Consider the following 26934-nt stretch of genomic DNA (forward strand, 5'->3'; position numbering starts at 1 on the left):
TATTTTTCTAGCCTAAGGGCATAATCAAATGCAAATAAAAATGCATAACACATATTAAATTAGTTCAGCTGAATAATATATGTTCCAGATAATTTGACTTAAAATAACCTGGTTTTTATAAAAAGCGGATGATAGAACAGCAAACCTATTTCTGGGTTGGATCGTTTTAGATCGTTTGCTAGCAGTAGATCTGTTCTATGGAAGTGTACTCCAAACAGTTTTCTCAGTATATTTGGCTGTTCAAAAGAATTAAAAATACTTTACACTAGGGGCTACAGACGGGTAGATGGCATTGCAAGCATTATAGGTAGGCATTCAGAACTCTCAATGCACTTTCTACTATATACATACCATGCACAGTATCTCTTTTCATTCATAAACAGTTAGTCTTGTTTTGCAATTAATCTCTCATGCTGTAGCCACTGCTAGCTGATCATATGACTACTGCTTTAAATAAACTGGTCTGGTTTGTGCATTATGTTTTGCTCAAAGGGGAACTTGCTTGCTCCTATAATGGTAGCCATCATGACATGTGAAAAACAATCTATCCCTTTAGCATGATGTGGATCCAATCAATTGTGTTTATCTAGATCTGTGTTTGAAATTTTATCTACCCAACAAATCCTTTTTTTTTTTGTACATGCCTGTTTTCTGGTAGGTGCACATAGATGATCATGCATGCCCTTTATAGGCCATGCCCTCTCCTGGCTAATCTGTGTCAGGAATTTTGAAGACAAGTTCAACTTCTACCCCACCCCCGGCCAGATTAATTGCTCTTCTGGCTCTTCTTTCTTTCCCCAATCCTTCAGCACTTCGGACATTGCAAGACATAGGCTGTGCACATTTGGTCTGCTCTCAGAATGCTGCATCGTGGAAGTTGCATTGTGAAATAAGAAGGGCCATCTGCATGGAGAAGAAAAAGATGTGGGTTTGGGATGGTTCTCTGCCACTGGGCCCTTTGGTCTTCTCCACAACATTATCATAAATTACATCCTCTCAGCCAGTCTTGCTTCTCTCCACTAACGGTTTTCTGTGTGCTGCCATGTGTCTGTCCTGTTCGCTAACCCAAGACAGAGTGTTTGCTGGTGCATTGAAATATGTTCTCGGTGAATTCTTTTTTTGGATGCGTGGGTGGCGAAGGTTGGAAAGAAGAAAACACCATTCCCTTTAAAGGAAAAGAATGGAATTTATATTGAAATTGGGATTTTCAACATACGAGAAGCAACTCACTCCTCAGATCTGAAAGATTTATTGTTAGGTAAAATTAATGTGTAGTTATATAACTAGATGAGGAAACTCTTAGTGTGACCCCGTTCATGAAGTTAACAATTCTATGGATGGTTTTTAAATGGAAAAAAATAGGCCTGGGAACCTAAAGTGATCAAAGTTTTGTAATTCTTTGTTCCTTTAATACAGCTCCTCCCAACTAGAAAAAAAATGTTCAGGATATTAATAATTATGGGAAGAGTATATCTACCTGGCTGGCATCACTTATACCTGAAGTAACTGGAGATTTTATAAAATTCTCCCTCATGTTAGAAGATATCCAAGCACAAAAAACATAGGTCCATCTGATAGAAAATTAAGCTAGAAATCCTGTCTCAGATGGGCTACTTTTCTTCATTGTTTAATTACTTGAGAGAATGTCAAACCTAGGACCTTCTTAACTTATATCATCCTAGGAATTATTCTTTGCAGTTATATGTGTAATTATTTACATTTATCTGCAGCTTTTTAATTTCTTAATTTTTGCTGTGCTTTGAAAATTAACAGAGATAATAGGAAACGATAGAGACAATATGAAAAAGGAATTAGGAGTTAGTTCTGATTCTTCTGTTACATCATGCCAAATACAACCAGTAGTCTAGGAAACATAGAAAGGATTAAATATTTTATTGTCTTGGCTAAGTCCACTGAAGAATGCCTCAGTGCGTTGACAGAAGGACTCATAAATTTGACTTTGCTCAAAGCAGTCTTCTGTCCAATTGGTACCTTCAAGGGATTTGGAGCATTAGATCCTGAAAACCTCAACCGTGTGATTGAGGAAAATGTGAAGCATCCTTTCCTAAAACCCTGGAAGGGTCATTCCATATGAGGAAGACAGTTCTAGTTCAGTAAATCTTTAGCTTAAAAACAGTTTTTAAGATTCAACATGAGGAGGAGGATGACCAAGTTTTATAGAAGAGGCAAGGGGCCACTGCCACCGTATGTAACTTAACCTTTATTATTTCTCCTACATAATCAAAGCGAGAGGGGCAGCATAAATAAATAAATGTCAATACATTTATCACAGAGATATTGCTGTCTGTCTTCCTTTTACTTCATGGCAACTACATTTCTTTCCATTGACTGCAGTCATCACATTATAACAGCAATAGCATTTAGATTTATATACCGCTTCATAGTACTTTACAGCCCTCTCTAAGCGGTTTACAGAGAGTAAACATATTGCCCTCAACAATCTGGGCCCTCATTTTGCTGACCTTGGAAGGATGAAAGGCTGAGTCAACCTTGAGCCTACTGAGATTCGATCTGCCAAACTGCTGCCAGCCAGTGATCAGCAGAAGTAGCTTGCAGTACTGCACTCTAACCACTGCACCAACATCTTTCCTTATGACTGCCTCAATTGAATCCAGCCTCTTCTCAGACAAGTTCAGCCAACTTTCTCACCCATTGGCTGAATTACAATATTTGGAAGATCCCTTTCTTGGTGAATATGGCGAGAATCGACCAAATTATGTGTGTGATCCTGCTTTCTTCCCCTCCCGCCCCTTTCCATAGCAACCTGAAGAAGTCCCTGCACCTGAGCTATCTCCAGAGACAGAGGATGCCGAAACTGAGGAGAATAAAGCTCAGCCAAAGCGCTTACATGTGTCTAACATTCCCTTCCGCTTCCGTGATCCTGACCTGCGGCAGATGTTTGGAGTAAGTCAGTTCTCCCATATCCCTAAAGAGAATCACCTGATGCCAGTGCTGGGTTCCTTAATTTGTTGATTTATGCTGATTTCTTCAGTAAAAAAACAAAGGGGTGGGGAGATCAACTCTTGAAATTGGGAATTCATTAGATTAAATAACTCATCTAAATAACATTGGTTTTGGAATACAGTGATCTCTCGATTAGCGCGGGGGTTACGTTCCAAGACCTCCCGCGCTAACCGATTTCCGCGTTATACTGGATGCGGAAGTAAAACCACCATCTGCGCATGTGCGCCATTTTTTTCATGGCCGCACATGCGCAGATGGTGGAGTTTGCGTGTGGGCGGCGGGGAAGACCAAGGGAAGATTCCTTCAGCCGCCCAACAGCTGATCTGCTCCGCAGCGCGGAAGCAGCGAGGAGCCGAAGATGGGGTAAAGGCAAAGGGGAAACCCCATCTTCGGCTCCTCGCTGCTGCCGCGCTGCGGAGCGGATCAGGTGTTGGGCGGCTGAAGGAACCTTCCCTTGGTCTTCCCGCCAGATCACTTGCCGCTTGCCGCTTGCCAGTCCACGCCCCCCTGGATGAGCGGCCCCGCATGGCCCCAGCGCCGGACTCCGTTGCCGAACGCCGAAACCGGAAGGGGCGAGGTGGGGGAGAACGGGAGGCTCAGCATTCCGTCAGTCGCAGCGCTGGCTGTCAACTTTTCTTTTTAGCACTGGGGAGGCAAGTCAGCTCCTGCCCAGTTTTAAAAAGAAAAGTTGACAGCCAGCGCTGCGGCTGACGGAATGCTGAGCCTCCCGTTCTCCCCCACCTCGCCCCTCGAGAGATCACTGTAATCAAGAAAGTCCAGTTGCCTTTTGAAAGAAAGCACTTTTGGGACAACCATGGAAGACTGAGAATCTCCAGAGACATCCTGTCACTCTTGTCCAAGTCCTAAAGCTACCATCCATAACAGGGAGGAAGGCCTCGCAGGAGAGTCTGTAACCTGGCAGCTTCGATCCTTCCACCTCTCCCATTCCCTCAAGGGAGGAGAAATCAGCCCGCTGCCAGAGAGGCTACTCGGCTCTCTCCTTTGGGAGCTCCGTTGCCCACCGAGATGCAGCAACTCAGCAGCGATAGCCTTGCCGATGCCCGTGCCTCCGCCCGTCACGATGGCCACGTGACTGCGAAGGAGACCAGCCGCCAGAATCCCCCTGCCGCCAAACGCCGACGCCGCCATCTTCGCAGCTTTCCGTGGTCCTCCTGAGCCTGAACCCCCTTTTTTAAAAAGTCATTCATTTCGCCGGGAGCGCTCCGGGTCACGTGACTCGAGCCGCCCCGCCCCTTTCCCATCTCTTTCGAAAATCGGAATGCCCCCTCTGGAATAGCGGCAGTCTTTTGTCTGCCACGCCCACCCGCGCGCGACGAGATGGCGAGAAGGGTGAGTCTCTTGCTCAGTGCAAGTTAATGGCATGTGAATGGGTTGCCTGAGAGGGAGGGGGGGAAAGAAGAGAGGTGTCGCAAGAAGGTTTCGCAGCGCTGGCTGTCAACTTTTCTTTTTAGCACTGGGGAGGCAAGTCAGCTCCTGCCCAGTTTTAAAAACAAAAGTTGACAGCCAGCGATTGTTCCGCTGCCGCCAGCATGGCCTGGCTGGCAGCGGAAGATGTAACCTTCGCAACCTCGGAGAGCTTCCTGGGCATGAAAGCTCACGAAAACCAGGAAGCTCTCTGAGGTTGCGAAGGAGCCCACGATCACTCGGCTGCAAGCGGGAGGAAGGCGAATCCCACGGGGCTGGGCTCGGTTATCCCCTCGGCTCCCCTCCTACCAGCCCCGCCGCGGAAGGCTCCATTCTGTTCCCTGAATGGAGACCGCCGGCCGCTCAATCGGGTGGCAGGAAAGCGAATGTCACGGGGCTGGGCTCGGCTCCCCCAGCCCCGCCGCGGAACGCTCCATTCTGTTCCCTGCCGGCCCGATTGAGCGGCCGGCAGTCTCCATTCAGGGAACAGAATGGAGCCTTCCGCGGCGGGGCTGGGGGAGCCGAGCCCAGCCCCGTGACATTCGCTTTCCTGCCACCCGCAGCCGAGTGATCCTGGGCTCCTTCGCAACCTCGGAGAGCTTCCTGGGCATGAAAGCTCACGAAAACCAGGAAGCTCTCTGAGGTTGCGAAGGAGCCCACGATCACTCGGCTGCGGGTGGCAGGAAAGCGAATGTCACGGGGCTGGACTCGGCTCCCCCAGCCCCGCCGCGGAAGGCTCCATTCTGTTCCCTGCCGGCCCGATTGAGCGGCCGGCGGTCTCCATTCAGGGAACAGAATAAAAAAAAAATTATTTTTTAATATTTTATTTTTTTAAATAATATTTTTTGAAAAACCGCGTTGCAGCGTTTCGCGCTAATCGAGAACGCGCAAGTCGAGGGACCACTGTACAGTGTTCCCTCGATTTCCGCGGGGGATACGTTCTGAGACCGCCCGCGAAAGTCGAATTTCCGCAAAGTAGAGATGCGGAAGTAAATACACCATTTTTGGCTATGGACAGTATCACAAGCCTTCCCTTAACACTTTAAACCCCTAAATTACCATTTCCTATTCCCTTAACAACCATTCACTCACCATTATTACTGGTACTCACCATTGAATAACACATTTAGTGATCCTGATATTTATAAACATAATTATTTATTAACAATAATTATTTTTTTTGTTATTTATTTGCAAAAATTATTAGTTTGGCGATGACATATGACGTCATTGGGTGGGAAAAACCGTGGTATAGGGAAAAAACCGCGAAGTATTTTTTAATTAATATTTTTTGAAAAAACGTGGTATAGGCTATTCGCGAAGTTCGAACCCGCGAAAATCGAAGGAACACTGTAGAGTAAAAAAACAAGGATATATTTTCAATAGATACTACAAACAATTTGGGCCCCAATATATGGCTGTGAATTAGTCACTCCCAATTACAGAACATAGTTGTGGGGTGGAATAACAAACCAAATAAACAAGCATATTCTTTCAACAAACACTGATATTTAATTTGGATCCTATGCACGGCTGTGACTTCGTTTCTTGATAAGAAAAGGGCTATGCATTGCTTCTGACAATGATTGATTTTCTTCCTCTTTTCTAGCAATTTGGAAAAATCCTCGATGTGGAAATCATCTTTAATGAGCGTGGCTCAAAGGTATTATATGGAGAAGGGCTTCCAAAGGAAGGCTGTGGATTGTCTATGTCCTGTCAGCAGAAAACAAGTTCAAGATTTATTGATGGCAGTCAGTCAAACTTGGCAAGCAATGCAACCTCATCGTAAGGTTGCATTAATTTTGGGAGTCCTACTAATACAGGCAAAACTTTTGCTGGTTATTCAGAGTTGCCCTGAGCAAATGGCAAATATATTGGATGGATGGATGGATGGATGGATGGATGGATGGATGGATGGATGGATGGATGGATGGATGGATGGATGGATGGATGGATGGATGGATGGACGGACGGATGGACGGATGGACGGATGGACGGATGGATGAATAGATAAAATTGCCTTGACCCATTTTATCCAACTTAGTTTGGAGACAACTTGAAAGGCAGACTTTGTAAATGGCAAAATTTCTTTTAAAATATCTGAATATCAGGTATAGTATCTTCCCATACAAATCTTTTTATTCTGATGGTTTGATCATATAAAGGTGGCAAAACAAAAATATGGTGGAAAAGTGAATGGGTCATCAGGAAGAAAAAAACCCAAAAAGTAATGGTGTGTAAATTGTGTAAAATACAGAAATTAATTTCTTTGTTGGAACAGCTTGGTATTACCATTAGCACAAGGATGAAAGCTCATGAATCTCTAAATTTCTAGAATATAATCAATGCATGCTTATAAATCCTGAATTCAAGATCTCAAGACTGGCAGCCAGATTTATAGATAGAATTACTAGGGTTGAAATGCTTTGGATTTGAAACAAAATGATGCCAAAAGAGATATTGCCAATCAATCAGGCAATCTTTATTTGATCATAGATTAGCAGATAAGACATAAAATTCAATTAACTAGGAAAAGGAAAACTAATCTAAAATATTTTTAAAGGATTAGAGTAAATATGCAAACTATAAAACAATGTTTGACTGTGGTCAAAGATATAAAATCAGATTAATCTGATTATTTATTTATTTATTTATTTATTATTTAGATTTGTATGCCGCCCCTCTCCGAAGACTCGGGGCGGCTCACAACAGAGTAGTAATAATAAAATAATAAAAATAATAACAATTTAAGATGAAACAAATCAAACCATTTAGTAAAGAATGGAAATTGTAATTCCTGGTGAGTACCCATGCAGAAATTGTATTACAGAACAATGTTTACCAACATTTCACTAATTTCTCCACCACATGGACACAGTTTCTGTTTAAAGGAGAGCTACCATGTATGCAACCTTTTGAAGCAGCCACATCTTTTTCCAGGGTCACATGGAAACTAAAAACTTCTTTTTATAATTTATTTTGAATGTTGCACAGCCTACTGATTGCTTTTGCAATTTATGTCATTTTGCTTCACAATGACACAGATCTTCTGTTCTCTTAGGGTTTTGGGTTTGTCACCTTTGAAAACAGCCAAGATGCTGACCGGGCACGAGAAAAGCTAAACAGCAGTATTGTTGAAGGGAGGAAAATTGAGGTGAGAGTTTGACCTCATACAAGCATATATCAGCATACCAGTTTTTGCTCAATATGGTTTTTACCTATTTTTCTGAAGACTTAATGTTACTCTTAACAGACAGGGAAGCAGGATATGCTGTATGCAAGGAATGCTGAAGAGATTTATTTATAAGACAAATTATAATACTAGCCTGCCTTTCTTTTCAGAACTAATTACATCTTGCACATGTAATCTGACTTACTTCTTTTTTCTCCGATGCAGGTCAATAATGCTACTGCCCGTTTAGTCACCAAGAAACCCCCAGTGGCGCCTCTGGTGAATGGTATGCAGTATGTTTGTTTCCAAATGCCATCTTTAAAACAAATACAGTGGTACTTCAAGATACGAACCCCTCGTCTTACGAACAACTCGTGATACGAACCCGGGGTTCAGAAAAAATTTGCCTCTTCTTACGAACTTTTTTCGAGTTACGAACGCCAAACCCAAACTTCCAGGTTCGGCGTTCGGAGGCTCCTGGGAAGCCGCCCGGCTGTTTTAAAAGGTGACCGCTGGGCTGGGGGACTTCCAAGCACCCCCCCGAACCCTCAACTTTTGCCGAAGTTTGGGGTTCGGGGTTCGGGGGGTTCTGGGAAGCCCCCCAGCCCGGCGGTCACCTTTTAAAACAGCCGGGCGGCTTCCCAGGAGCCTCCGAACGCTGAACCCGGAAGTTCGGGTTTGGCGTTCGGCTTCGGGAGGCTCCTGGAAAGCCGCCCGGCTGTTTTAAAAGGTGACAGCCGGGCTGGGGGGCTTCCCAGCAACCTCCTGAACCCCGAACTTTTGCTGAACTTTGGGGTTCGGGGGGGTGCTGGGAAGCCCCCCAGCCTGGCGGTCACCTTTTAAAACAGCCGGGCGGCTTTCCAGGAGCCTCCCGAAGCCGAACGCCAAACCCGAACTTCCGGGTTCGGCGTTCGGAGGCTCCTGGGAAGCCGCCCGGCTGTTTTAAAAGGTGACAGCTGGGCTGGGGGGCTTCCCAGCAACCTCCCGAACCCCGAACTTTTGCTGAACTTTGGGGTTCGGGGGGGTGCTGGGAAGCCCCCCAGCCTGGCGGTCACCTTTTAAAACAGCCGGGCGGCTTTCCAGGAGCCTCCCGAAGCCGAACGCCAAACCCGAACTTCCGCATTCGGCGTTCGGAGGCTGCTGGGAAGCTCCGCCGCCCGGCTGTCACCTTTTAAAACAGCCTGGGGGCTTCTCGGCAGCCTCCCGAACGCCGAACACGGAAGTTCGGTTTGGCGTTCGGCGTTCGGGAGGTCGCTGAGAAGCCCCCAGGCTGTTTTAAAAGGTGACAGCCGGGCGGCAGCGGTTTTTTGCGGGGGGGGGTTTTTTTTGGCTGCACGGATTAATTGACTTTACATTGTTTCCTATGGGAAACAATGTTTCGTCTTACGAACCTCCCCCGGGAACCAATTAGGTTCGTAAGACGAGGTATGACTGTAGTCCAGAGTTCTCACACTGGAATATGACAGCCAAGGCCTGCTCTTGTTCGAGACAGCTCTTTCATTTTTCTGAAAGAGGTGCCATTTTTGGCTGGTACCCCTAGCGGGAAAAGTATGTGTGTGTGTGTGTTCGCCTGTTTGGTGGCTTACAGCATGTTAGCAATAGCACTGTTTTAATAGAGCCAGCATATTGCCCCCACAATCTGGGTCCTCATTTTAACCACCTTGGAAGGATGGAAGACTGAGTCAAGTACGTGCTTGGGGCTAAGGCAAGGCACTGTGATTCACCTGTGTCTTCCCCCAGACTCCAGATTTCTATTTTAACTTCCAGACCCCTCAACTTTGGAATGGATATAGCTTTTCTGCTGTTTTTTTTCCATTTGGGATATTTGGGACAATTTGGGAAAAGTCATAAACTCTTAGAAGCTTAACTTCAAAAAATATTCAGCTTCCCCTCTCCCCAAAACCATTAATTCTAATTTGGAGGAAGTTAAGGCGCCAAGAGCTTGCCTTAATCATTTGCGAGACTTAACATACTGATTCACCATTCACATTGAACACTGATTCACCATTACTGCCCAAAAACCTTGCAAAAATGTACTGAAATGTTTGGCCCTGGCCAAACCATTGATATTATGATGTTACTGTTCATGACTCTCTGAGCATAGGAAGGATGATGATGATGCATCTCTAATCACAAGAAAGCTGCCAGTTCTGACTGACACAGTGCTTTGTGTCTTTTTTATTTGTTCTCATGCATTATGGCTAAATATACACAACGTACCTTACTGGGCTGATACAGATCTATTCAGTTTGATTAGCTTTTTTGTGGCTTAATGTGTTATGCAAATGCAGCCAGTTTGGGTTTTTTATCACTCTTTGCTGGGTCTAGATGCTTTAAAAAGTCTCATTGTTCAAGAATAATGTGTAAACTCAGAAAATTATCTAGTTCAGTAACAAGGTTAAGAATGTTGGCTAAACCCAACTTATATCTTCCAGTTAGTTTTGTCACAGCAGTGCTGCCAGGCTGAGCTGAGTTCTTCAAAAGAGCCTTGTCAAAGTATAAAAAGGCTTCCATGCAGACAGTAGGAATGGTTCTACATAAAAGACTTAGGCTTCAATTGTCTGGAACCTGCTGCAGAGTCCGAAAGGATAAAATGCATTTGATGTAACATTTAAGGTCTGAGATGGTCCTTAATCCATTGAAAACGAAATCTAGCACGATCTTGTTTTGCCCTACCCCAGCTTTTCCTGATAATTAGAAACTCTGATATTGGAGAAACTAAAATGTATGCCTATATATTGATGTGTCTTCTCTACCTTTGACATTAACCAAATATTGGGCTTCTAGATCCAGAATCCCTACAATGGCAATGCTGTCCAGGAGATGAAGTCTATGTGTCTGGAAGATGCTCAGACTAAAAAAAGGGTGATTTAGATCCTAAGCCCCTTTATGCCTCTATTACACTTTCAACTGTAGAAAGCATATCCACTAGGAAATTGTATGTGAAGTTAGCAGAATAAAAGAATAAAAAACAGGACAATTGTTAATGGAGTGGAAATATTTTAAGACCCACAGGCATGCAGATTCCACAAAGCCATCATTTCTGCCCTGGCATTCTGTTGCTGGCATTGATTTGCAATAGCTTCCAACTACCGAGACATAATTACTTTAATCGGCTGCCCCCATCTTTCTAAAACATATATATGTGCAAATGACTTGGCATGTCCAGTCAAGGTTCTGGTAAATTGGAAGATTGGCCAGATGTGTAAGATGATTGGCAATGCAAGAAGTAAGATGGGGGCACATTGTTCATCTATTCTTCTCTTTGCTTGGATGTCCTTACAGGGTGGAAGATCAATCCTGTAGTTGGCGCTGTCTATGCTCCTGATTTGTACACAGGTTAGTGTGTTTTGTGTTCAATTGTAGGAAACAACATTGACATAAAATGAATGCATGTACACATACACACAGACTTAATGCATATAGGTTAGGAATATATGTTGTGTGAATTACATACATGCATACAGGTAGTTCTCTGCAACTCTGGCTTCCCTCACTGACTGCTTGTTTGAAGCTGGCTGGAAAGGTTGCAAATAATAATAACATGATCCTGGGACATTGCAGCCATGGTAAATACATGTCAGTTAGCAAGCCCATTCATCATAATCATGTGACCGCAAGGACACTGCAACAATCATAAGTTAGTTTTTTCAGTACCAGCTTAATTTTGAATGGTGGCTGTATGAATGGTGATAAGTAAAGGGCTGCATGCATTCACATAATGTGTCTGTATGTATATGAGAATATGCTTGTGGCTAAGAGAAAAAGGTATTTAACAATGTTAGCCATATTTATTTATTACTGTGACTTGTATGCCACTCAACTCCTTGCAGACTTAAATACAGTGGTATACCCTTACGAACTTTTCTAGATAAGAACTGGGTGTTTAAGATTTTTTTGCCTCTTCTCAAGAACCATTTTCTACTTACAAACCTGAGCCTCCAAAACTGTAACAGGAAAAGGCAAGGAGAAGCCTCTGTGGGGCCTCTCTAGGAATCTCCTGGAAGGAAACAGGGCCAGAAAAGGTGGGGAGAAGCATCCATGGGGCCTCTCTAGGAATCTCCTAGGAGGAAACAGCCTCCAGCCTCCCTGTGGTTTCCCCAATCGCACACTTTATTTGCTTTTACAATTCCTATGGGAAAATTGCTTTTTCTTACAAACTTTTCTATTTAAGAACCTGGTCACGGAATGAATTAGGTTCGTAAGTAGAGGTACCACTGTATATATGAATTTTAAAAAGAATTAAAAATTTTAAGGGAAAAAACTGCCATAATTTGATCCAATTCTAAAAGTTTTTTTTCATTATCCCATTTAAGAAAAAAAATTTGAAATGTTGATAGAAAACATATGGTCAGCAATCTGTTGCTTCAAATCAGATGTAGACATATCCTCCCAGTGTGTTATAAGTGGAGAACATCCCACTCAAATTTTTGGGATTGTTAAGCCTAGCATTTTTATCCCAAGCTGAAACATTAAGCACCCTTAATTTTGATTGCTTTCTTAGAATCATCCTTTGTAAGCTGCTCTGCCCCTTCCAACTGGTAAAGTTTTGGAGCACAAAACAATCCCTTTCTTTGTCCTGATTAGCTCTACTTCTGTTCCAAGTCTGCCTCTCTCATATAATGGAATGTGCATCTTCTCTCACTGTTTCTGTCTTTACTGCTTCTCCAACTCAGTGGCAAGCATCCCTTACCCCATGATGGCACCTGCTGCTCTGGCCTACCGTGGGACTCTGCGAGGGCGTGGCCGAGCCACTATCTATAATCCCATTCGAGCAGCACCTGCCCCCACTCCAGTTCCAGCCTATGGCGGGTGAGCATTGGCAGAGAGGAACACATGGTGGCTTATAGGACACTCTAATAATGCCTACTTAAAGCATCTTCCCATCGCCCAATCACTCTATGAGTAAAATGGGTGGTACCTAAATTTGACAAATAAATATAAATCAAATAAATAAATAAACTAGAGGCCCTGTACAGCCAGAAAATTGGACTAAATGTCTCATCCAGAAGAAGTTGAAGAGGTTACAAAAAGACATCTTAAAAGTATAGTTCAAGCAAAATAAATTGAAGTGAAATACTGTCTTTATTTTGTATTTTAGTTTCCTTCCATGCTATTTCAGCTCTTCTTCTCAGAATGATTAAAACAATCTTCAGAGCTGCATTTTTTTTCCAGCCTCGTAATAGAAGCTTGGAAGATGGGATTGCTTTACTGAATGGCAAATAAATGCTTTGTTTAGGCACAACTTGGATGGGTGGATGGGTAGAAAAGAAGCAAGCAAACAAACAAGTTAGATAGGGGAAGAGATAAATGTGGAAGTAATATTTGGGAAGAAATATTTAAAATACAGAATGACAAATTTGGGGCTGTGACAATAGAAAGATGATATTTGGACTGAACAAAATTACAAAAGGGAAGGAAAAGAAATACTAGAAATCTAGTTACAAGGTTGTACTAATAAGTTTCCAGAAGTTCCAAAATGAAATGATAGTCACAGGCTCAGATAGTTTAAAAAACAAACTTTTCGCCATTCCTCCCTCCTTTTCAGCCATTGTTGGTCTACTGATTGAGGAATGTGAGGGAGAAGTCCCATCATCTCTAGGGAAGGTTCGGATTGCGGAAATTTTGTTCTCTAATAAACCTAAGTCAGTATGTAAATAAATGAAGTCTTCAGAAATGACTTTTTTGGGCTGGAATAGAAAATTGCCTTTTCAGCCCTACAATTCTACCTTACATCTCATTTACTGGAGTGCAATGAATAGATGTTGTCATATATTCTTGCATTTTTTCTTCATTTTTTTCCAAAAACTACCCTGTTTCCCCACAAAGAAGACATCCCCTGATAATAAGCCCAATCGGGCTTTTAAGTGCATGGCAATAAGGCCAACCATTTATTTCAGGGTTAAAAAAACCAAAATAAGACAGGTTCTTATTTTCAGGGAAACACGTTATCTGGCTGCAACACTTAAAACCTGATTCAGCTATTCTTGGGACGTCAAAACTGGATTCAACTGCTGTAGTCTTTCATGTCAGAGGCACAGTTCTTCTTGCTGGTTATTAAGTGGCCAGGAAGGGGCACTGTGCACATGCCCAAGGTCATGTTTTGCTCCTCATATGGTATATAACATAATTAAAAGCTCCTTTTTAAGCCAAGTAACTTGTATTTGAAAGGGGTGGGGTGGGACTGAAGGGAAAGATATTTCCGGCTGCATACTGATAATTCTTTTTTTTACCCAGCGTGCTGTATCCAGATGGTCTATACAGTCCTGACCTCTACGTAAGTCCTCTGTGTATTTCTGGAAATTAAAATCCAAGGGTCCTGGATGGGTGCCCAGCACCAAAATCCCAAAGCAGAAGAGTAATGGTAGGACTCATGATTCTTTTGCAAGGATAAGACTCCTGGTCTTTGAGATGAAAAGGACTTTGCATATGCTACTGTCATGCATATTCTACACTTTCTAGTTTATGCTTCAATGCAAAAGTTAAAATGCAGTTGTCCTTCCTAGATAAAAAGAAGGTATGGCCTATTATGATGTTTTTTGCACTCATGACATTGAGTAGACATTGGAAAGAGTCATGCACCCTGCTAAGCGCATTCAGAAAATGCCCAGGTTCTCTTCCTTCTCAACAGAGAGAAGAGATAGAGGACTCTATAAACTTCATCCAACAAATTGCAAGATTACGAAAACAGCTAATCACTTCATTGTTCCTCAATGCTCTTTTCCTTGCTAGTGGCTCTTTTTTTCTGTCTGCTCAATGTTACAAAATAAAAGTCAGGAATCAATATGAAATGGACATACATCCATACTAAAGCTCAATAAATTTCAAACCAACTACAACTTTCACATTTTTAATGCATTTGGAAGCTAAGTATTAAGAGGCCACAATGGCTGGAATGTTCACGCCAGACCTTAAGAAACCAACCAAGCCAATATTCCATTCATAGTGTTCACATTTATACAGTCTTAGCAGGAGTAGCAATATGTATGTGATGCACATAGCTTTGCATTGTCTATTGCAAAATAAAGCAACAGCACAGGCACTCTATCACTCTAGCCACATTACTGCTTTAATCTTTTTTAAAGCAACAATTTGCTAGGTCTGCTTCACTACTGTATTATTCAGTCTAATCTAAATCAATAGCAACAACAACATGAATTATCCCTATCCCTCTACTGGATTTTCCCCCAAAAAACCAACCCAATCACAAACCACAGAACAGTTTTCTGGATGAAGTATTCAGAATTGTTGGAATTCTCAAGCAAAGCTCCAACACAGTTAGTTTTTATTTCAAATTTGATCTAAAATCGGACAGAACTCTTGATACACTGGGTTTTGTTTTGTGCTTGGAACCCTTGTTTTGAGAATAGAATTTTCTGTTTTGAAACATTACGCATATTCCTGCTGCATTCTAAGAAGCCTAGTCAATTAATTAATTAATTAATCTGTTGAATAAACCAACTCTAGGTAAGTGATTAAGCCAAACTACAGGTAGTCCCGGATTTAAGATCACATTTGAGCCTGGAATTATAGTTGTAATTCATGCTAGTTGTTAAGCAGGTCACCATGTCTTTAAAATGTTTTTTACAACTGATTTTACAATCTTTAAGTGAATCAATGTGGTTTATTTATTTATTAAATTTGTATGCCACCCCTCTCGGCAGACTCGGAGGTTGTAAGCGGATACTGCTGTTGTTAAGTGAATGCCGCAGTTAAGCAAATCCATTCTGTTGGATGTATTATTTTTTTTTGCCAGAAACCAGAAGTAAACCCCAGTTTCCACCAAAAGCAGTCGTAAATTGCAGTCTCATGACTGTGGAACACTAAATGCAGGCCAGTCGCTGCATTCCCAAAATACAATTACCACTAAGGGATGATAAGTTGGAACTATACAACAGGGTTGTATAGTTTGGTTGTTGGAACTATGCAGCTGAAAGTATAAATAAAGATAGAAAAATGTTGGTGGAAAGGAAAATGGGTCTTCCAGGCAGAATCAGATAGGCAGAATGGCAGCTCAAGTTTATCTTAAACTGAGCAGGAAAAGTCCTGATTTTCCCCAAAAAATGTATGTGTGATGATGGTGCTGGGAGTTGGGGCTGACAGGATATTTATAGAGTGTTGGAATAATTTTTATTTTATCCGCTGTTTGAATTTTAGGGTTATCCTGCAGCGTACAGAGTGGCTCAGACACCAGCAGCTGCAGCAGCCACAGCAGCAGCAGCATACAGTGATGGGTATGTAGAGGCTTGGATTAACATTAACTATGTATTTATTTAGGGGGGGAAAACCTATTGTAGGGTAAAGTATTTTTAAAGGGTACGGGAATTATTAACATTGTCCTTTCCACAGGCAACCTCACAAAATTACCAGGCTGCTAATTGATGAATAAAATATTTACCCTCATTTTAATGGCAGTCTTTTCCTAGGAAAAGAAGTTGATTACCCCAGGGAGGAAGCCTATTGGGCAATATCATTTCTGTGAGTCACCCCGAGTCTTCAGAGAGGGGCAGCATACAAGTCTAATTAATAATAATAATGATGATAATAATAATAATAATAATAATACAGTGATCCCTCGATTTTCGCGATCTCGTTCTTCGCGAAACGCTATATCGCGATTTTTCCCACCCGATGACGTCACTCTCTTCCTTCCTTTCTCATCTTTCTTTCTCTCTCTCTTTCTCTATCTTGCTTCTTCCGCTCTCACACTCTCTTCCTCCCTCTCTCATCTCTTTCTTTCCTTCTCTCTCTTTCTCTATCTCTCCCCCTCTTGCTGGCGGGCGGCCGGCGGGCGGGCGAGCGGGGGCATCAGCGAGGAAGACCCAGGGAAGGTTCCTTCGGCCGCCCAGCAGCTGATCTGCTCGGCAGTGCAGCAAGGAGCCGAATCAGGGTTTCCCCTTTGCGTGGGCGGCGGGGAAACCCCGATCTTCGTCTGCTCGCTGCTGCTGCGCTGCCGAGCAGATCAGCTGCTGGGCGGCCGAAGGAACCTTCCCTGGGTCTTCCCCGCCGCCCAAGCAAACTCCACCATCTGCGCATGCGCGGCCATGAAAAAAGGGCGAGCATGCGCCAATGGTGTTTTTACTTCCGCAACCCTACATCGCGAAAAATCGATTATCGCGAGGGGTCTTGGAACGGAACCCTCGCGATAATCGAGGGATCACTGTAATAATAATCTAGTCCATGAGCCTAGGATTCCCTCCCTGCTCACCCCACCCCCACCCCACTCTATACCACCATTTTGACTACTGATGTTTTCTCTGACACAGGTATGGACGGGTCTACACTACTGCTGATCCTTACCACCACACAGTAGCTCCTGCCTATGGAGTTGGTGCCATGGTGAGTCATTTCATGAATGGGCCGAGCATGCTACATTTTGAAAAGATGACTGGGAAAGATAAATTATCGCATTGTCCAATCATCTACTGTAAGATAGAAACATCTATACTGCTTATATCAGTATAGTCTTTAGAAACTTTTTTGGTTCACACGTGCCAAAATGTACTCGCATGTGTGCACACCCCTTCTCTCCCCTCGACCCCCCCTCTGTGCTGCCTCCCGCGCATGCGCGCAGGCATTTCTGAAGCCTGGTAGGCAGTGATGAGTTCCTATCGGCGTGCTCCAGAGAACCTCACTGGTACGAACCCACTGATTTTCAGTGATTTTTTAAAAATGGCATCTCCATGCGGAAGAAACCCTCCTGTCCACCCTTGTCCTAATACTGACCTTTATTCTTTGAAGCACAACTGAGGGCTTCTTCCAAATGAAGACGCCAGAGGAAAAAATCATGGAAAATCAGTGGGTTCATATTGGTGAGACTCTCTGGACCACACCGGTATAAACCCACCACTTCTGGTAGGTGGAAAAAAATGCCCAAACGGGCAAGCCGGAAATGCTTTCCCCCCAAATTTGTCCATTGTGGAATTTTTTCGTCTCCGGGGCTTCAGCGTCCGGAGGACAAAACTGCCTTTCCAAAGGCTGAAAATCAGCTGGCAGTGCACACATGCAAAGTTTCTTGTGTCCTCTCATATGGCTTCACGTGCCTCTTGTGGCACGCGTGCCATAGGTTCACCATCACGGGCCAAGACCCTAGTGATAGAAATAATAATTATAATAATATAATAATAATAATAATATAATTATAATATAATAATAATAATAATAATAATAATAATAATAATAATAATAATGTATTAGATTTGTATGCCACCCTTCTTCGAAGACAATGCTGAGCAGATGAACAGCATGCTTCCTTGATTGGAGAAACAAGCATTTGCACATTGAGAGAGGGACCTGTGTTTGGTGTAGCCAAATCTTGAATGGGAAAAGAGAGGAACAACAACTAAAGTACAGGGTTGTTTAGTAAAAAGTATAGTCTCTGGAGAGGGGCAGCATACAAATCCAATAAATAAATAAATAAATAAATAAATAAATAAATAGACATGCAACCATTGTCAACTAGAATTCATAGATCTGAAAAATACGGATTCGTGTGAAAAGAATAAAACTATAGTCATATAGTTTTTCCCCATGAAATATGAAACACACAAATGCAAGATTCTTTATCTATCTCCCTCAGGCTATTCAAAGCCACAATTTTTTATGAGTAAGAATTGGGGCCATTTTTGAAATTTTAAAATCTTAATACAGGTGATTGTCGGTTTTCAGCCATTTGTTTAGAGACCATTTGAAATTATAGTGGTTCTGGGGGAAAAATTTGTCATCAGTTTTTGCACTTAACAAGTATTGCAGCACCCCTTATCAGTTCAGAAGGTTGGCAACTGGCATGGTATTTACAATGATTTCAACATGCTGAAGTTATGTGATAATCATTTGCAATCTTCTGGCAAGTAAACTCGATGGGAAAACTGGATTTTCTTAACAATTATACAGTACATTTATCAACTGCAGTTACTCAATAATCATCCCCCAAAAGGTAAAATAAGAAGCTCATAAACAACCACCTTGCTTAGCAATGAAAATTCTGGTTGTAAGAACCTCTATTTTATCACATACGTTATTGTATTACTACAAAATGGCCAGAGGATGGCAGTATTCACTTATTTTATTTTATTTTTATTTTTATTTATTTTTATTTTACTGATCTCCTAGGAATCAGGTGAGGTCAACAGTAGATAGACTTAAGGGTCAAGTTTTCAGGATTTGGTGATGAAACTACAGAGTTGGGTAGTGAGTTCCAAGCATTAACTACTCAATTGCTAAAGTTGTATTTTCTACAGTCAAATTGGGAGGAGTTTACTTTGAGTTTGTATCTCTTGTGGTTGAAGCTGAAGTAGTTGTTGACAAGAGGGATGGTTGTAGCAGATGATTTTATGTGCTATGCTTAGGTTGTGTCGAAGGCAATGTAGTTCTAAGCTTTCTAAGCCTAGTATTTCAAGTCTGGTTGCGTAAGATATTTTGTTGCAAATAGAGGAGTGGAGAGCTCTTCTCATAAAGTATCTCTGGACACTTTCCAATGTATTTATGTCCGAAATGCAGTGTGGGTTCCAGACAAATAAGCTGTATTCAAGAATTGGTCTGGCGAAAATTTTGTATGGTTAGTAGTGTAATATAACCATAGAAGAAGCTACATAAGATTAGATTAACAACTCTTGAAGTGTTTTTGGCAATGTTGTTGCAGTGGGCTTTGGCACTTAGGTCATTTGATATAGGTATTCCAAGCTCTTTTGCAAAGTGAAGATTGTCTGCCAGGTTTTCTCTATTCAGCTTGTATTTGGTGTTCTGATTCTTTTTGTCAATGTGTACAACAGAGCATTTGTTGGTTGAGATTTGGAGTTGCCATATGTTTGACCATTCTAATACAAAGTCAAGGTCTTTTTGGAGGGTAGCAGTGTTATTGGTGGTGAAGAGAACACAGTTGCTTGTAATGTGATCGCAAAGGTCATTTATTTAGGATATGAAGAGTGTTAGTCCTAATACGCTGCCTTGGGGTACACCACTGTTAACAAGAACAGGATTAGATAGGGTGCTCCCTATTTTGACCACTTGTTGTCTGTTTGATAGGAACGCAGTTATCCAGTCATGTACGGGTCCAGAGAGGCCGTAGGATTTCAGTTTTAGAAATAGTTTATCATGAACCACTGAGCCGAAGGCTTTACAAAAGTCTGTGTAAATTGTAACTATTGATTTGCCCTGATTGAGATGTATAGTCCATATGTTTTTCCAGTGTAGGAGTTTCAGGTTACAAATTGTTTGTTAGAGAGTAGGTTGTTAGTTTCTAGATGGAAGGTAATGGATTGGTTTATGATTGATTCCATGACTTTTCATGTGGTGCAACATAGAGAGATTGGTCTGTAGTTTTAAATCATTGTATTTGTGGTACAACTAGGGAATTTGGGGCATGAGTTGTTGCTATTTACAAAGACTAAGACAAATAATGTGTTGAAGAGGTTAGCTTTGACTGTTTCATCATAGCATTCTTTGTTGTTGGGTCCCTTTTGTGGTGGGATTGGTCTCGAATCCTTGAGTTAGTTATTTACAAAGTTGTAGGGCAGGTTTGGATTTAGTGCGTAGAAGGTTTTCCTTTTGTTTGCTGTGATAGTTGAAGCATTCTGTCTTTATTTGGGGGCATATATTTTTGTAGCAGTTTTTGAAGTTGGCTACATAGCCCGTTTTGTTTTTTCACCAGTTGGTCGAGTCTCAGATTGGTAACAGCGTTGTATAGGGTTGTATGGATGGGTCATGTATTTGTTTAGTGTCCAGTTAATGAGAGGTAGATTTAGGTTTCCAAGAAAGATAAGGGGGTATGGGCAGGAGGCTGCCTACGTTAGCAGTGAGGTTAATTAGTTCGCATGTGTGATGTCGTAGTCTGGGGCTCTGTAACAAAGTAGGAAGCGAAGTGTGGCATTTAAGGATAGATCACAGGCAATGGTTTCTGGAAGGATGATATCATGTGTAGTGATCATTTGAGTAATCCAAGGATTATATAACACTTACTCATTGAGAATGTTTTTGTTTCATCAAGTGCATGCTAGCATAAATTGCACAAGTGATAGGATTCAAATTTTGTTTCTTGATTTCCATGTTGAATTATCATTACTGGAATAATACTTTTCAATACTTCAGTACTTCAAACTCCCATTTCCCTTATAGGGAAATGCATCAGTACAACTTTAATGCTTGACTCCTGTCACAACTATCTATCTGTCTGATGTATATGCTAAATCCATATAAATGTTGGGCTTATATGCTAAATCCAGATAAATGTTAAATACAGTGTTAAATTGGGTCTGAAATTATGTGTTACATTGATGAAGAACAGCAAAAGTGGACATTAAAAGGCAGCAGGAAAGTAAAATAGAAATTAGGGAGGGTATTAATTCCCTCCCCCCAAAACAAATATTTCCCTTTGTTTAAATCTGTTCAGATCAAGGAGGGTGGGCCTGTACCCTCTTTTATCAAATAGGTTTTCCCACTTCCCCCTCCTTAAAATTCCAGTGCTATTGCCTGTGAATGAGTTACAGGTGGAAAAGAGTCTTTCCTTGGAAATTACATTGAAGCATTCCATGTCTTCCATTGCTTTGATCCAGCTCTCACTTCTCCTGCTCGCTTTCGCTCTTTCTCACAGGCCAGTTTATACCGAGGAGGATGCAATCGCTTCACTCCCTACTGAAGGACCAAGCACTGGGGCTAGCAAGCAGCAGATGTCCATCAGTCGATGGCATGGATGATGGGATCCCCGTGCTGAGAACCTTGTCTCTGTTTGTGTGGGTCTGTATGGGTCTGTGTATGAAGGCAAGAATTAGACCATTGGTGTGTATATCTCCCATCCAACAATGCACTTGGTACTAGGGATGGCTCAGGAATTTTCCCTGAACCCATACATTTTTTTAGCGTTATTCACAATTTGGGCTTTTTCTTTGTCTTCTGGTTGCGCAGAGACTAGCAGGTGGATAGCACACCAAATCAAAATGCAGATCAAATGGCAGACATATCATCCTAGCTATGTTATGGGTTTTGAGCTCCACAGGTATCCTAATAGACTGTTTGGGATTTGGGAACTCCATTTTATTTCTTGAACTCTATCCAACAATTCTCTCAGCCATAAGTAGAGAGGCTTCCAGTCTTTCTACTGGATTTTTAAAATCTGGATTGAGGCTCTTATAACTGTTATGGCCTCGGCTAAGGAACCCTGGGATGGGAGTACTACAGTTTTACCCGATCAAATATTCAAACCCTGTAAAATAAATGATTTCCAAGCCTGTGGGGTCAAAACTATAGATTTACACAGTTTATACAAACACAGTTTTCACAGGAAACATGGGAACTATTATTGGAAATGACTGAAAATAGTCAGTTCAAACACTCTTGTGGTACACTTCCCACAGTTCCTGAGGGAGAAGGCAAGCTAGAAATAGAGAGTGCAAAATGTGCCACTCTCTTGAAGTTGTTGGATTCTAGTTCCAAACATCTGTGGCCATTGGCTGGGAATTATCTGGAAAAACCTATCTGAAGGGTCATATGGTCCCTCTGCTGCCATATCACTTATATACTTTTGCAATTCTCTGCTTTCTCCCCTCATTGCCTATCCTTTTTCTGTGCCCTGACTGCTCTTTTATATTTTTCTCCTTCATGCTAGCTCTCACTCGTGTGTCTTTTTTTGTGGGTGTCCTTTCTTATATTTCCAATCTGCTTTGGGTATCAGCTCAGTAGCTGAAACAAGGCTCTTAATTCTCTATGAAAATGAAAATCAAGTTTTCGCTTACAAATGTTCCCTATTTTTATTCAGTTAGGAAAATATGTTAACACATTTCAGATATCCTTCCTCCTCACACCTCCATTTCCCTAGGATGGCCAGGATGTAGAGGAAACAGTTTTGTTTGCAGGAATGATGCAACTTTACTTGCCTCAAGAGAAAATATTCTTTTCCAAGAGGCAACCACTAAACAAGCAGGCAATTCTTTTTTCATAGTTCTTCTAAATCTCTCCTGTGCAAAATCTTTTTTTGTTTGTTTGTTTGAGTTGAAGAGCAAACTGCTCCCATCTCCCTATTTTCAACTGATTGGGCTGGGAGCAACATCTTTTAATATTGGCAATAAGATGCATCCACCATTCAAATTAGGGGCACAGACTTCCTTATTGGGAACAGGGCTAGTTGTGTGGCTTTGCCTTTAAACATTTTGTCATTGTTTTGATATATCAAGCATGTATCAGTTGGATCGCACTTTGGCTTAAGGTTAGGCTGACCCTGTTGCATCAGTTCAACCCATCTGTACAGTATATGGGAAAGCATTCATATATACAGTGTATGTATTATACATTGTATATCTGTCATTGCATTTTAAGTTTTCAACATTTTTTGGAAATGATAACAATACAAATTTTTACACCGTAATCTGTGCACTTAAAAAGGCATTTCTAAACCCTTTTGATATGAACTGAGCCTCATACTCCTCTCTTAAGCTTTCTGATTTTAATTTAATTTTATTGGGATTGATCTCCTAAATGTAGAACAATGAATGGGGAAAGTTGCTATTTTTTTATTAAAATGTGAATGATTTAGCTGGAATACAAATAAATACTTTATTTGTGAACATGCAGGAAAGATCAACAAATTAGAAATACTGGAAACTTCAAAGTCACTGATTGGGAAGTTTGCATCTACTGACATATGCTGATATAGATATACATACACATACACATGGGCGTTATTTTAGTCTAACGACTTTTAAAAATGCATTTCTTTTTTATATTTAATTATCATTTGCTTCTAAAGGCTGTTGATCCCAAAGCAGAATCTATTTATGTTTCTGACAAATTTGCTTCGCTGTATTTCTGAATTTATGTTGCAGTACCTCTCAAGTTCACAATGCAATATCTCAGGGAAAAAACCTCTATAGATGCTTGTTCTCCTTTCTGCTGTTTCCACATTACTGTAATAAAATCCTGATTCTGGCTAATTTCTGTTACTCTGCCTCTTCTTCTTTCTTTTCCTCCATCTCTTTTTCTATAGCTGCATCTTTGCTCTTTTCGTTATTAAGATTATTCATTATTCCACCAGGGAGGTGGGGAGGGAATGGTGGCATGGCAGGGAGCTTTCTGAAATGCACAGGCTAAGATCGGAAATAGGCATTAATTTGGGAAAGTGTGGATGAAAACAGAGAAAAGATTAATTTTATTTTTAAAGCTGCCAAATAGTTTAGGCCAGTGATGGCAAACCTATGGCACGGGTGCCATAGATGGCACGCGGAGCCATATCTGCGAGCACATGAACTGTTGCCCTAGCTCAGCTCCAATGTGCATGTGTGTGCCGACCAGCTGATTTTTGGCTCATACAGAGCTCTGGGAGGGTGTTTTTGGCTTCCAGAGAGGCTCTGGGGGCATGGAGGGCGTTTTTACCCTCCTCCAGCTCCAGGGAAGCCTTTGGAGCCTGGGAAGGGCAAAACATGAGCCTACTGGGCCCACCAGAAGTTGGGAAACAGGCCGTTTCCAGCCTCCAGAGGGCCTCCAGGGAGCGGAGGAAGCTGTTTTCGCCCTCCCCAAGCATTGCATTATGGATGGAGGCACTTGCACATGCATAATAGCGTGCACACATGCTCTTTTGGCACCCAAGGAAAAAAAGGTTCGCAATCACTGGTTTAGGCAATGGTGCTAAAACAAAGTAAACATGTAACCTATCTGAGAAGCAATGAAGTTCTCGAAGTATCTCTTAAAAGCTTTATGCCTGCCCCTGTTTAAAAAGATTTGGCTGCTAACACAAGCTTTTTCACTGCTCTTTAAAGACAGGAAATCCAATAAAACAAAGCAAATCTATTGTCCTTTTTAGAATGATGAAGCCATTATGTAATGCTGTGTTTTTTACTGTATCTATATGTTGCATTGAGCACCCTGAGACTTTGAAAATTGTCCTCTGATGAATTACATTTCTAGTATGAACTTAGTGAGCAATTTGGTTGAAATCTTAGTAAGTATAAATATAACAGGAAATGACCTAATTATTAATCAAATTCGTATTCTGGCCAACTCCCAACAACTCTGAGTACCTCAAACAACTCAAATAAGCAAAAGAAATTAAAAGAATCAAAGTTGGGGGTTTTTTTTCTTTTTGATCCAATTCACTATCCCCAAAAGCAAGTGGAGTGTATCCATGACTTTGATCTGAAATGCTATAAATGTGATATGAAGTGCTATTGTTTCTAAATTCAAAATCTACTTTCCCTCCTAACATGCTGCTTTTCCTAAACTAATATTTTGTCCCATCATGTTTAAGAAGGCTTTTTCTTGATATAATTGCAAGCTGAACTAAGTTGTCTTCCTAGAATTTATTCCATCTCAATTCTGTTGAAAGACTGATCTTTCTCTTCGAAAAAATTAATTCTCTGGCACAGTTATCCCTATTAAAGACAGTGAGGCACTTGCACCTTGAGTTAAGTGACTGGCACAAATTATACTGCAGTTTAATTTACTGGTACAACTGTTAAACATGCAGGATTGTACCTGACTATCCTAGTACAGACTAGGCTACAGCTGCAGGACACTTGCCTACGTTTCAAGTAAAAACTGAATCCCTACAAGAAAATCTAAACCTCCATAGGAATGAGAAATATTTTGTGTTAATTTTTCTTCTCCTGTGCTCATTTTGAATTTGGAGGGAAATCTTGGTACCTGGTGTCCTCCCATCAGCAGGTCTATTCACATATTCCCTCTTGTCAGTTGCATTCTGCCTTCCCACTGCTACATTGCAGATCAGATTTGCAAATGAAATTCAGGATGTTTTAAAGGCATTACTGGAGCATAAACACCACATGCCTCTGACATTTATTTCTGCATAAATGAGCGTCAGTGAGTGGGTCATTTGAAAAAGAGAGGCTCCTTGCATTTAGAAATATATTTTTGTTATGACATAGCTGTCCAAGATTTCTATTTCCTTTTGTAATCTGATTCTGTTCTAATGTTATAGTTTCAACTCCTTTGCATGTTTTTGCTTTCCATTAAGCTTCGCTCACTCCGAGGCTGCATCACCTCATTCTTTGTTTCCCTCCATAGCTTTCATTCTTTTTTTTCTCTCTTTTACCTCTTACTGCTTTCCTATAGCTTTGTCTCTCTCCTTGCTTTCGTGTTTTCTATTTCTGTGTATAGATTCCCACCACTTTTTTTTTTTGCTTCTTTGCCTTTTCTAGCTGAGGTTTAAATTAGACACAGTGCAAGATAGACACGGGTGGCTGGCTATAAGGAGGAGAGCATATTCCCTCCTCTTTTTTTGCTGCAAACTCAGAAGGAGATCTTCCTTCCCCTGCAGAATGAAAGCCCCTCTTAAAAGGACAGATTTTTCACCAAAGTCCACTTCTGAATGGGAATAGCAGTTTGGCAGTTTTCTTTCTCAAACCCTTTCTTTTACTAATTCATTTGGCTCACAGCCTCCCCAGATAAAGTTTTTTAAAAGGGATGTAAAGATATATGTGACTGGCTCCTTCCATCACATTTCAGTATACAGTGGTCCCTCGATTTTCGCGATCTCGATCTTCGCGAAACGCTATATCGCGATTTTTCAAAAAATAATTAAAAATATTTTCCCACCCGATGACGTCACTCTCTTCCTTTCTCATCTTTCTTTCTCTCTCTCTTTCTCTATCTTGCTTCTTCCTCTCTCACACTCTCTTCCTCCCTCTCTCATCTCTTTCTTTCCTTCTCTCTCTTTCTCTATCTCTCCCCCTCTTGCTCTCGAGCGGCGGGCGGGCAGCAGCGAGGAGCCGAAGATCGGGGTTTCCCCTTTGCGTGGGCAGCGGGGAAGACCCAGGGAAGGTTCCTTCGACCATCCAGCAGCTGATCTGCTCGGCAGCACCGCAGCAGCGAGGAGCCGAAGATCGGGGTTTCCCCTTTGCGTGGGCAGCGGGGAAACCTGGATCTTCGGCTCCTCGCTGCTGCGGCGCTGCCGAGCAGATCAGCTGCTGGGCGGCGGAAGGAACCTTCCCTGGGTCTTCCCAGGTGCGGAAGTAAAAACACCATCTGCGCATGTGCGGCCATGGAAAACAGGGCGCGCATGCGCAGATGGTGTTTTTACTTCCGCACCACTATATCGCGAAAAATCGATTATCGCGAGGGGTCTTGGAACGGAACCCTTGCGATAATCGAGGGATCACTGTAGTGTAGTGTTTTGTCACTAATAGAGATAGAGAAGAAAATCATATTGGTATCAGCAGGGGTTTTTTTCTCCTTCTCAAATTTTATCTATTGCTTATAATAAGCCGAGGTGGCGCAGTGGGTAGAATGCAGTACTGCAGGCCACTAAAGCTGACTGCAGATCAACAGTTCAAATCTCATCACTGGCTCAAGGTTGACTCAGCCTTCCATCCTTCCGAGGTGGGTAAAATGAGGACCCGGATTGTGGGGGC

At 41.9% G+C, this 26934-nt stretch overlaps 1 protein-coding gene across 1 annotated transcript in view; it reads left to right on the plus strand.

The window, feature by feature from the left end:
* LOC139153513 (RNA binding protein fox-1 homolog 1-like) overlaps positions 1–26108 on the plus strand; it is a 57356-nt gene extending 31248 nt beyond the window's left edge. Inside the window, exons 4-13 of the mRNA XM_070727534.1 lie at positions 2782–2925; positions 6020–6073; positions 7472–7564; positions 7808–7868; positions 10868–10921; positions 12259–12394; positions 13820–13859; positions 15740–15816; positions 16849–16921; positions 21171–26108. Coding sequence (XP_070583635.1) covers positions 2782–2925; positions 6020–6073; positions 7472–7564; positions 7808–7868; positions 10868–10921; positions 12259–12394; positions 13820–13859; positions 15740–15816; positions 16849–16921; positions 21171–21215 — 777 coding nt within the window. The 3' untranslated portion in view covers positions 21216–26108. The remainder of the gene's footprint in view (positions 1–2781; positions 2926–6019; positions 6074–7471; positions 7565–7807; positions 7869–10867; positions 10922–12258; positions 12395–13819; positions 13860–15739; positions 15817–16848; positions 16922–21170) is intronic.
* Positions 26109–26934: the final 826 nt, after the last annotated feature.

The sequence above is a fragment of the Erythrolamprus reginae genome, chromosome Z, assembly GCF_031021105.1.
Source record: "Erythrolamprus reginae isolate rEryReg1 chromosome Z, rEryReg1.hap1, whole genome shotgun sequence".
Lineage (NCBI taxonomy): Eukaryota > Metazoa > Chordata > Lepidosauria > Squamata > Dipsadidae > Erythrolamprus > Erythrolamprus reginae.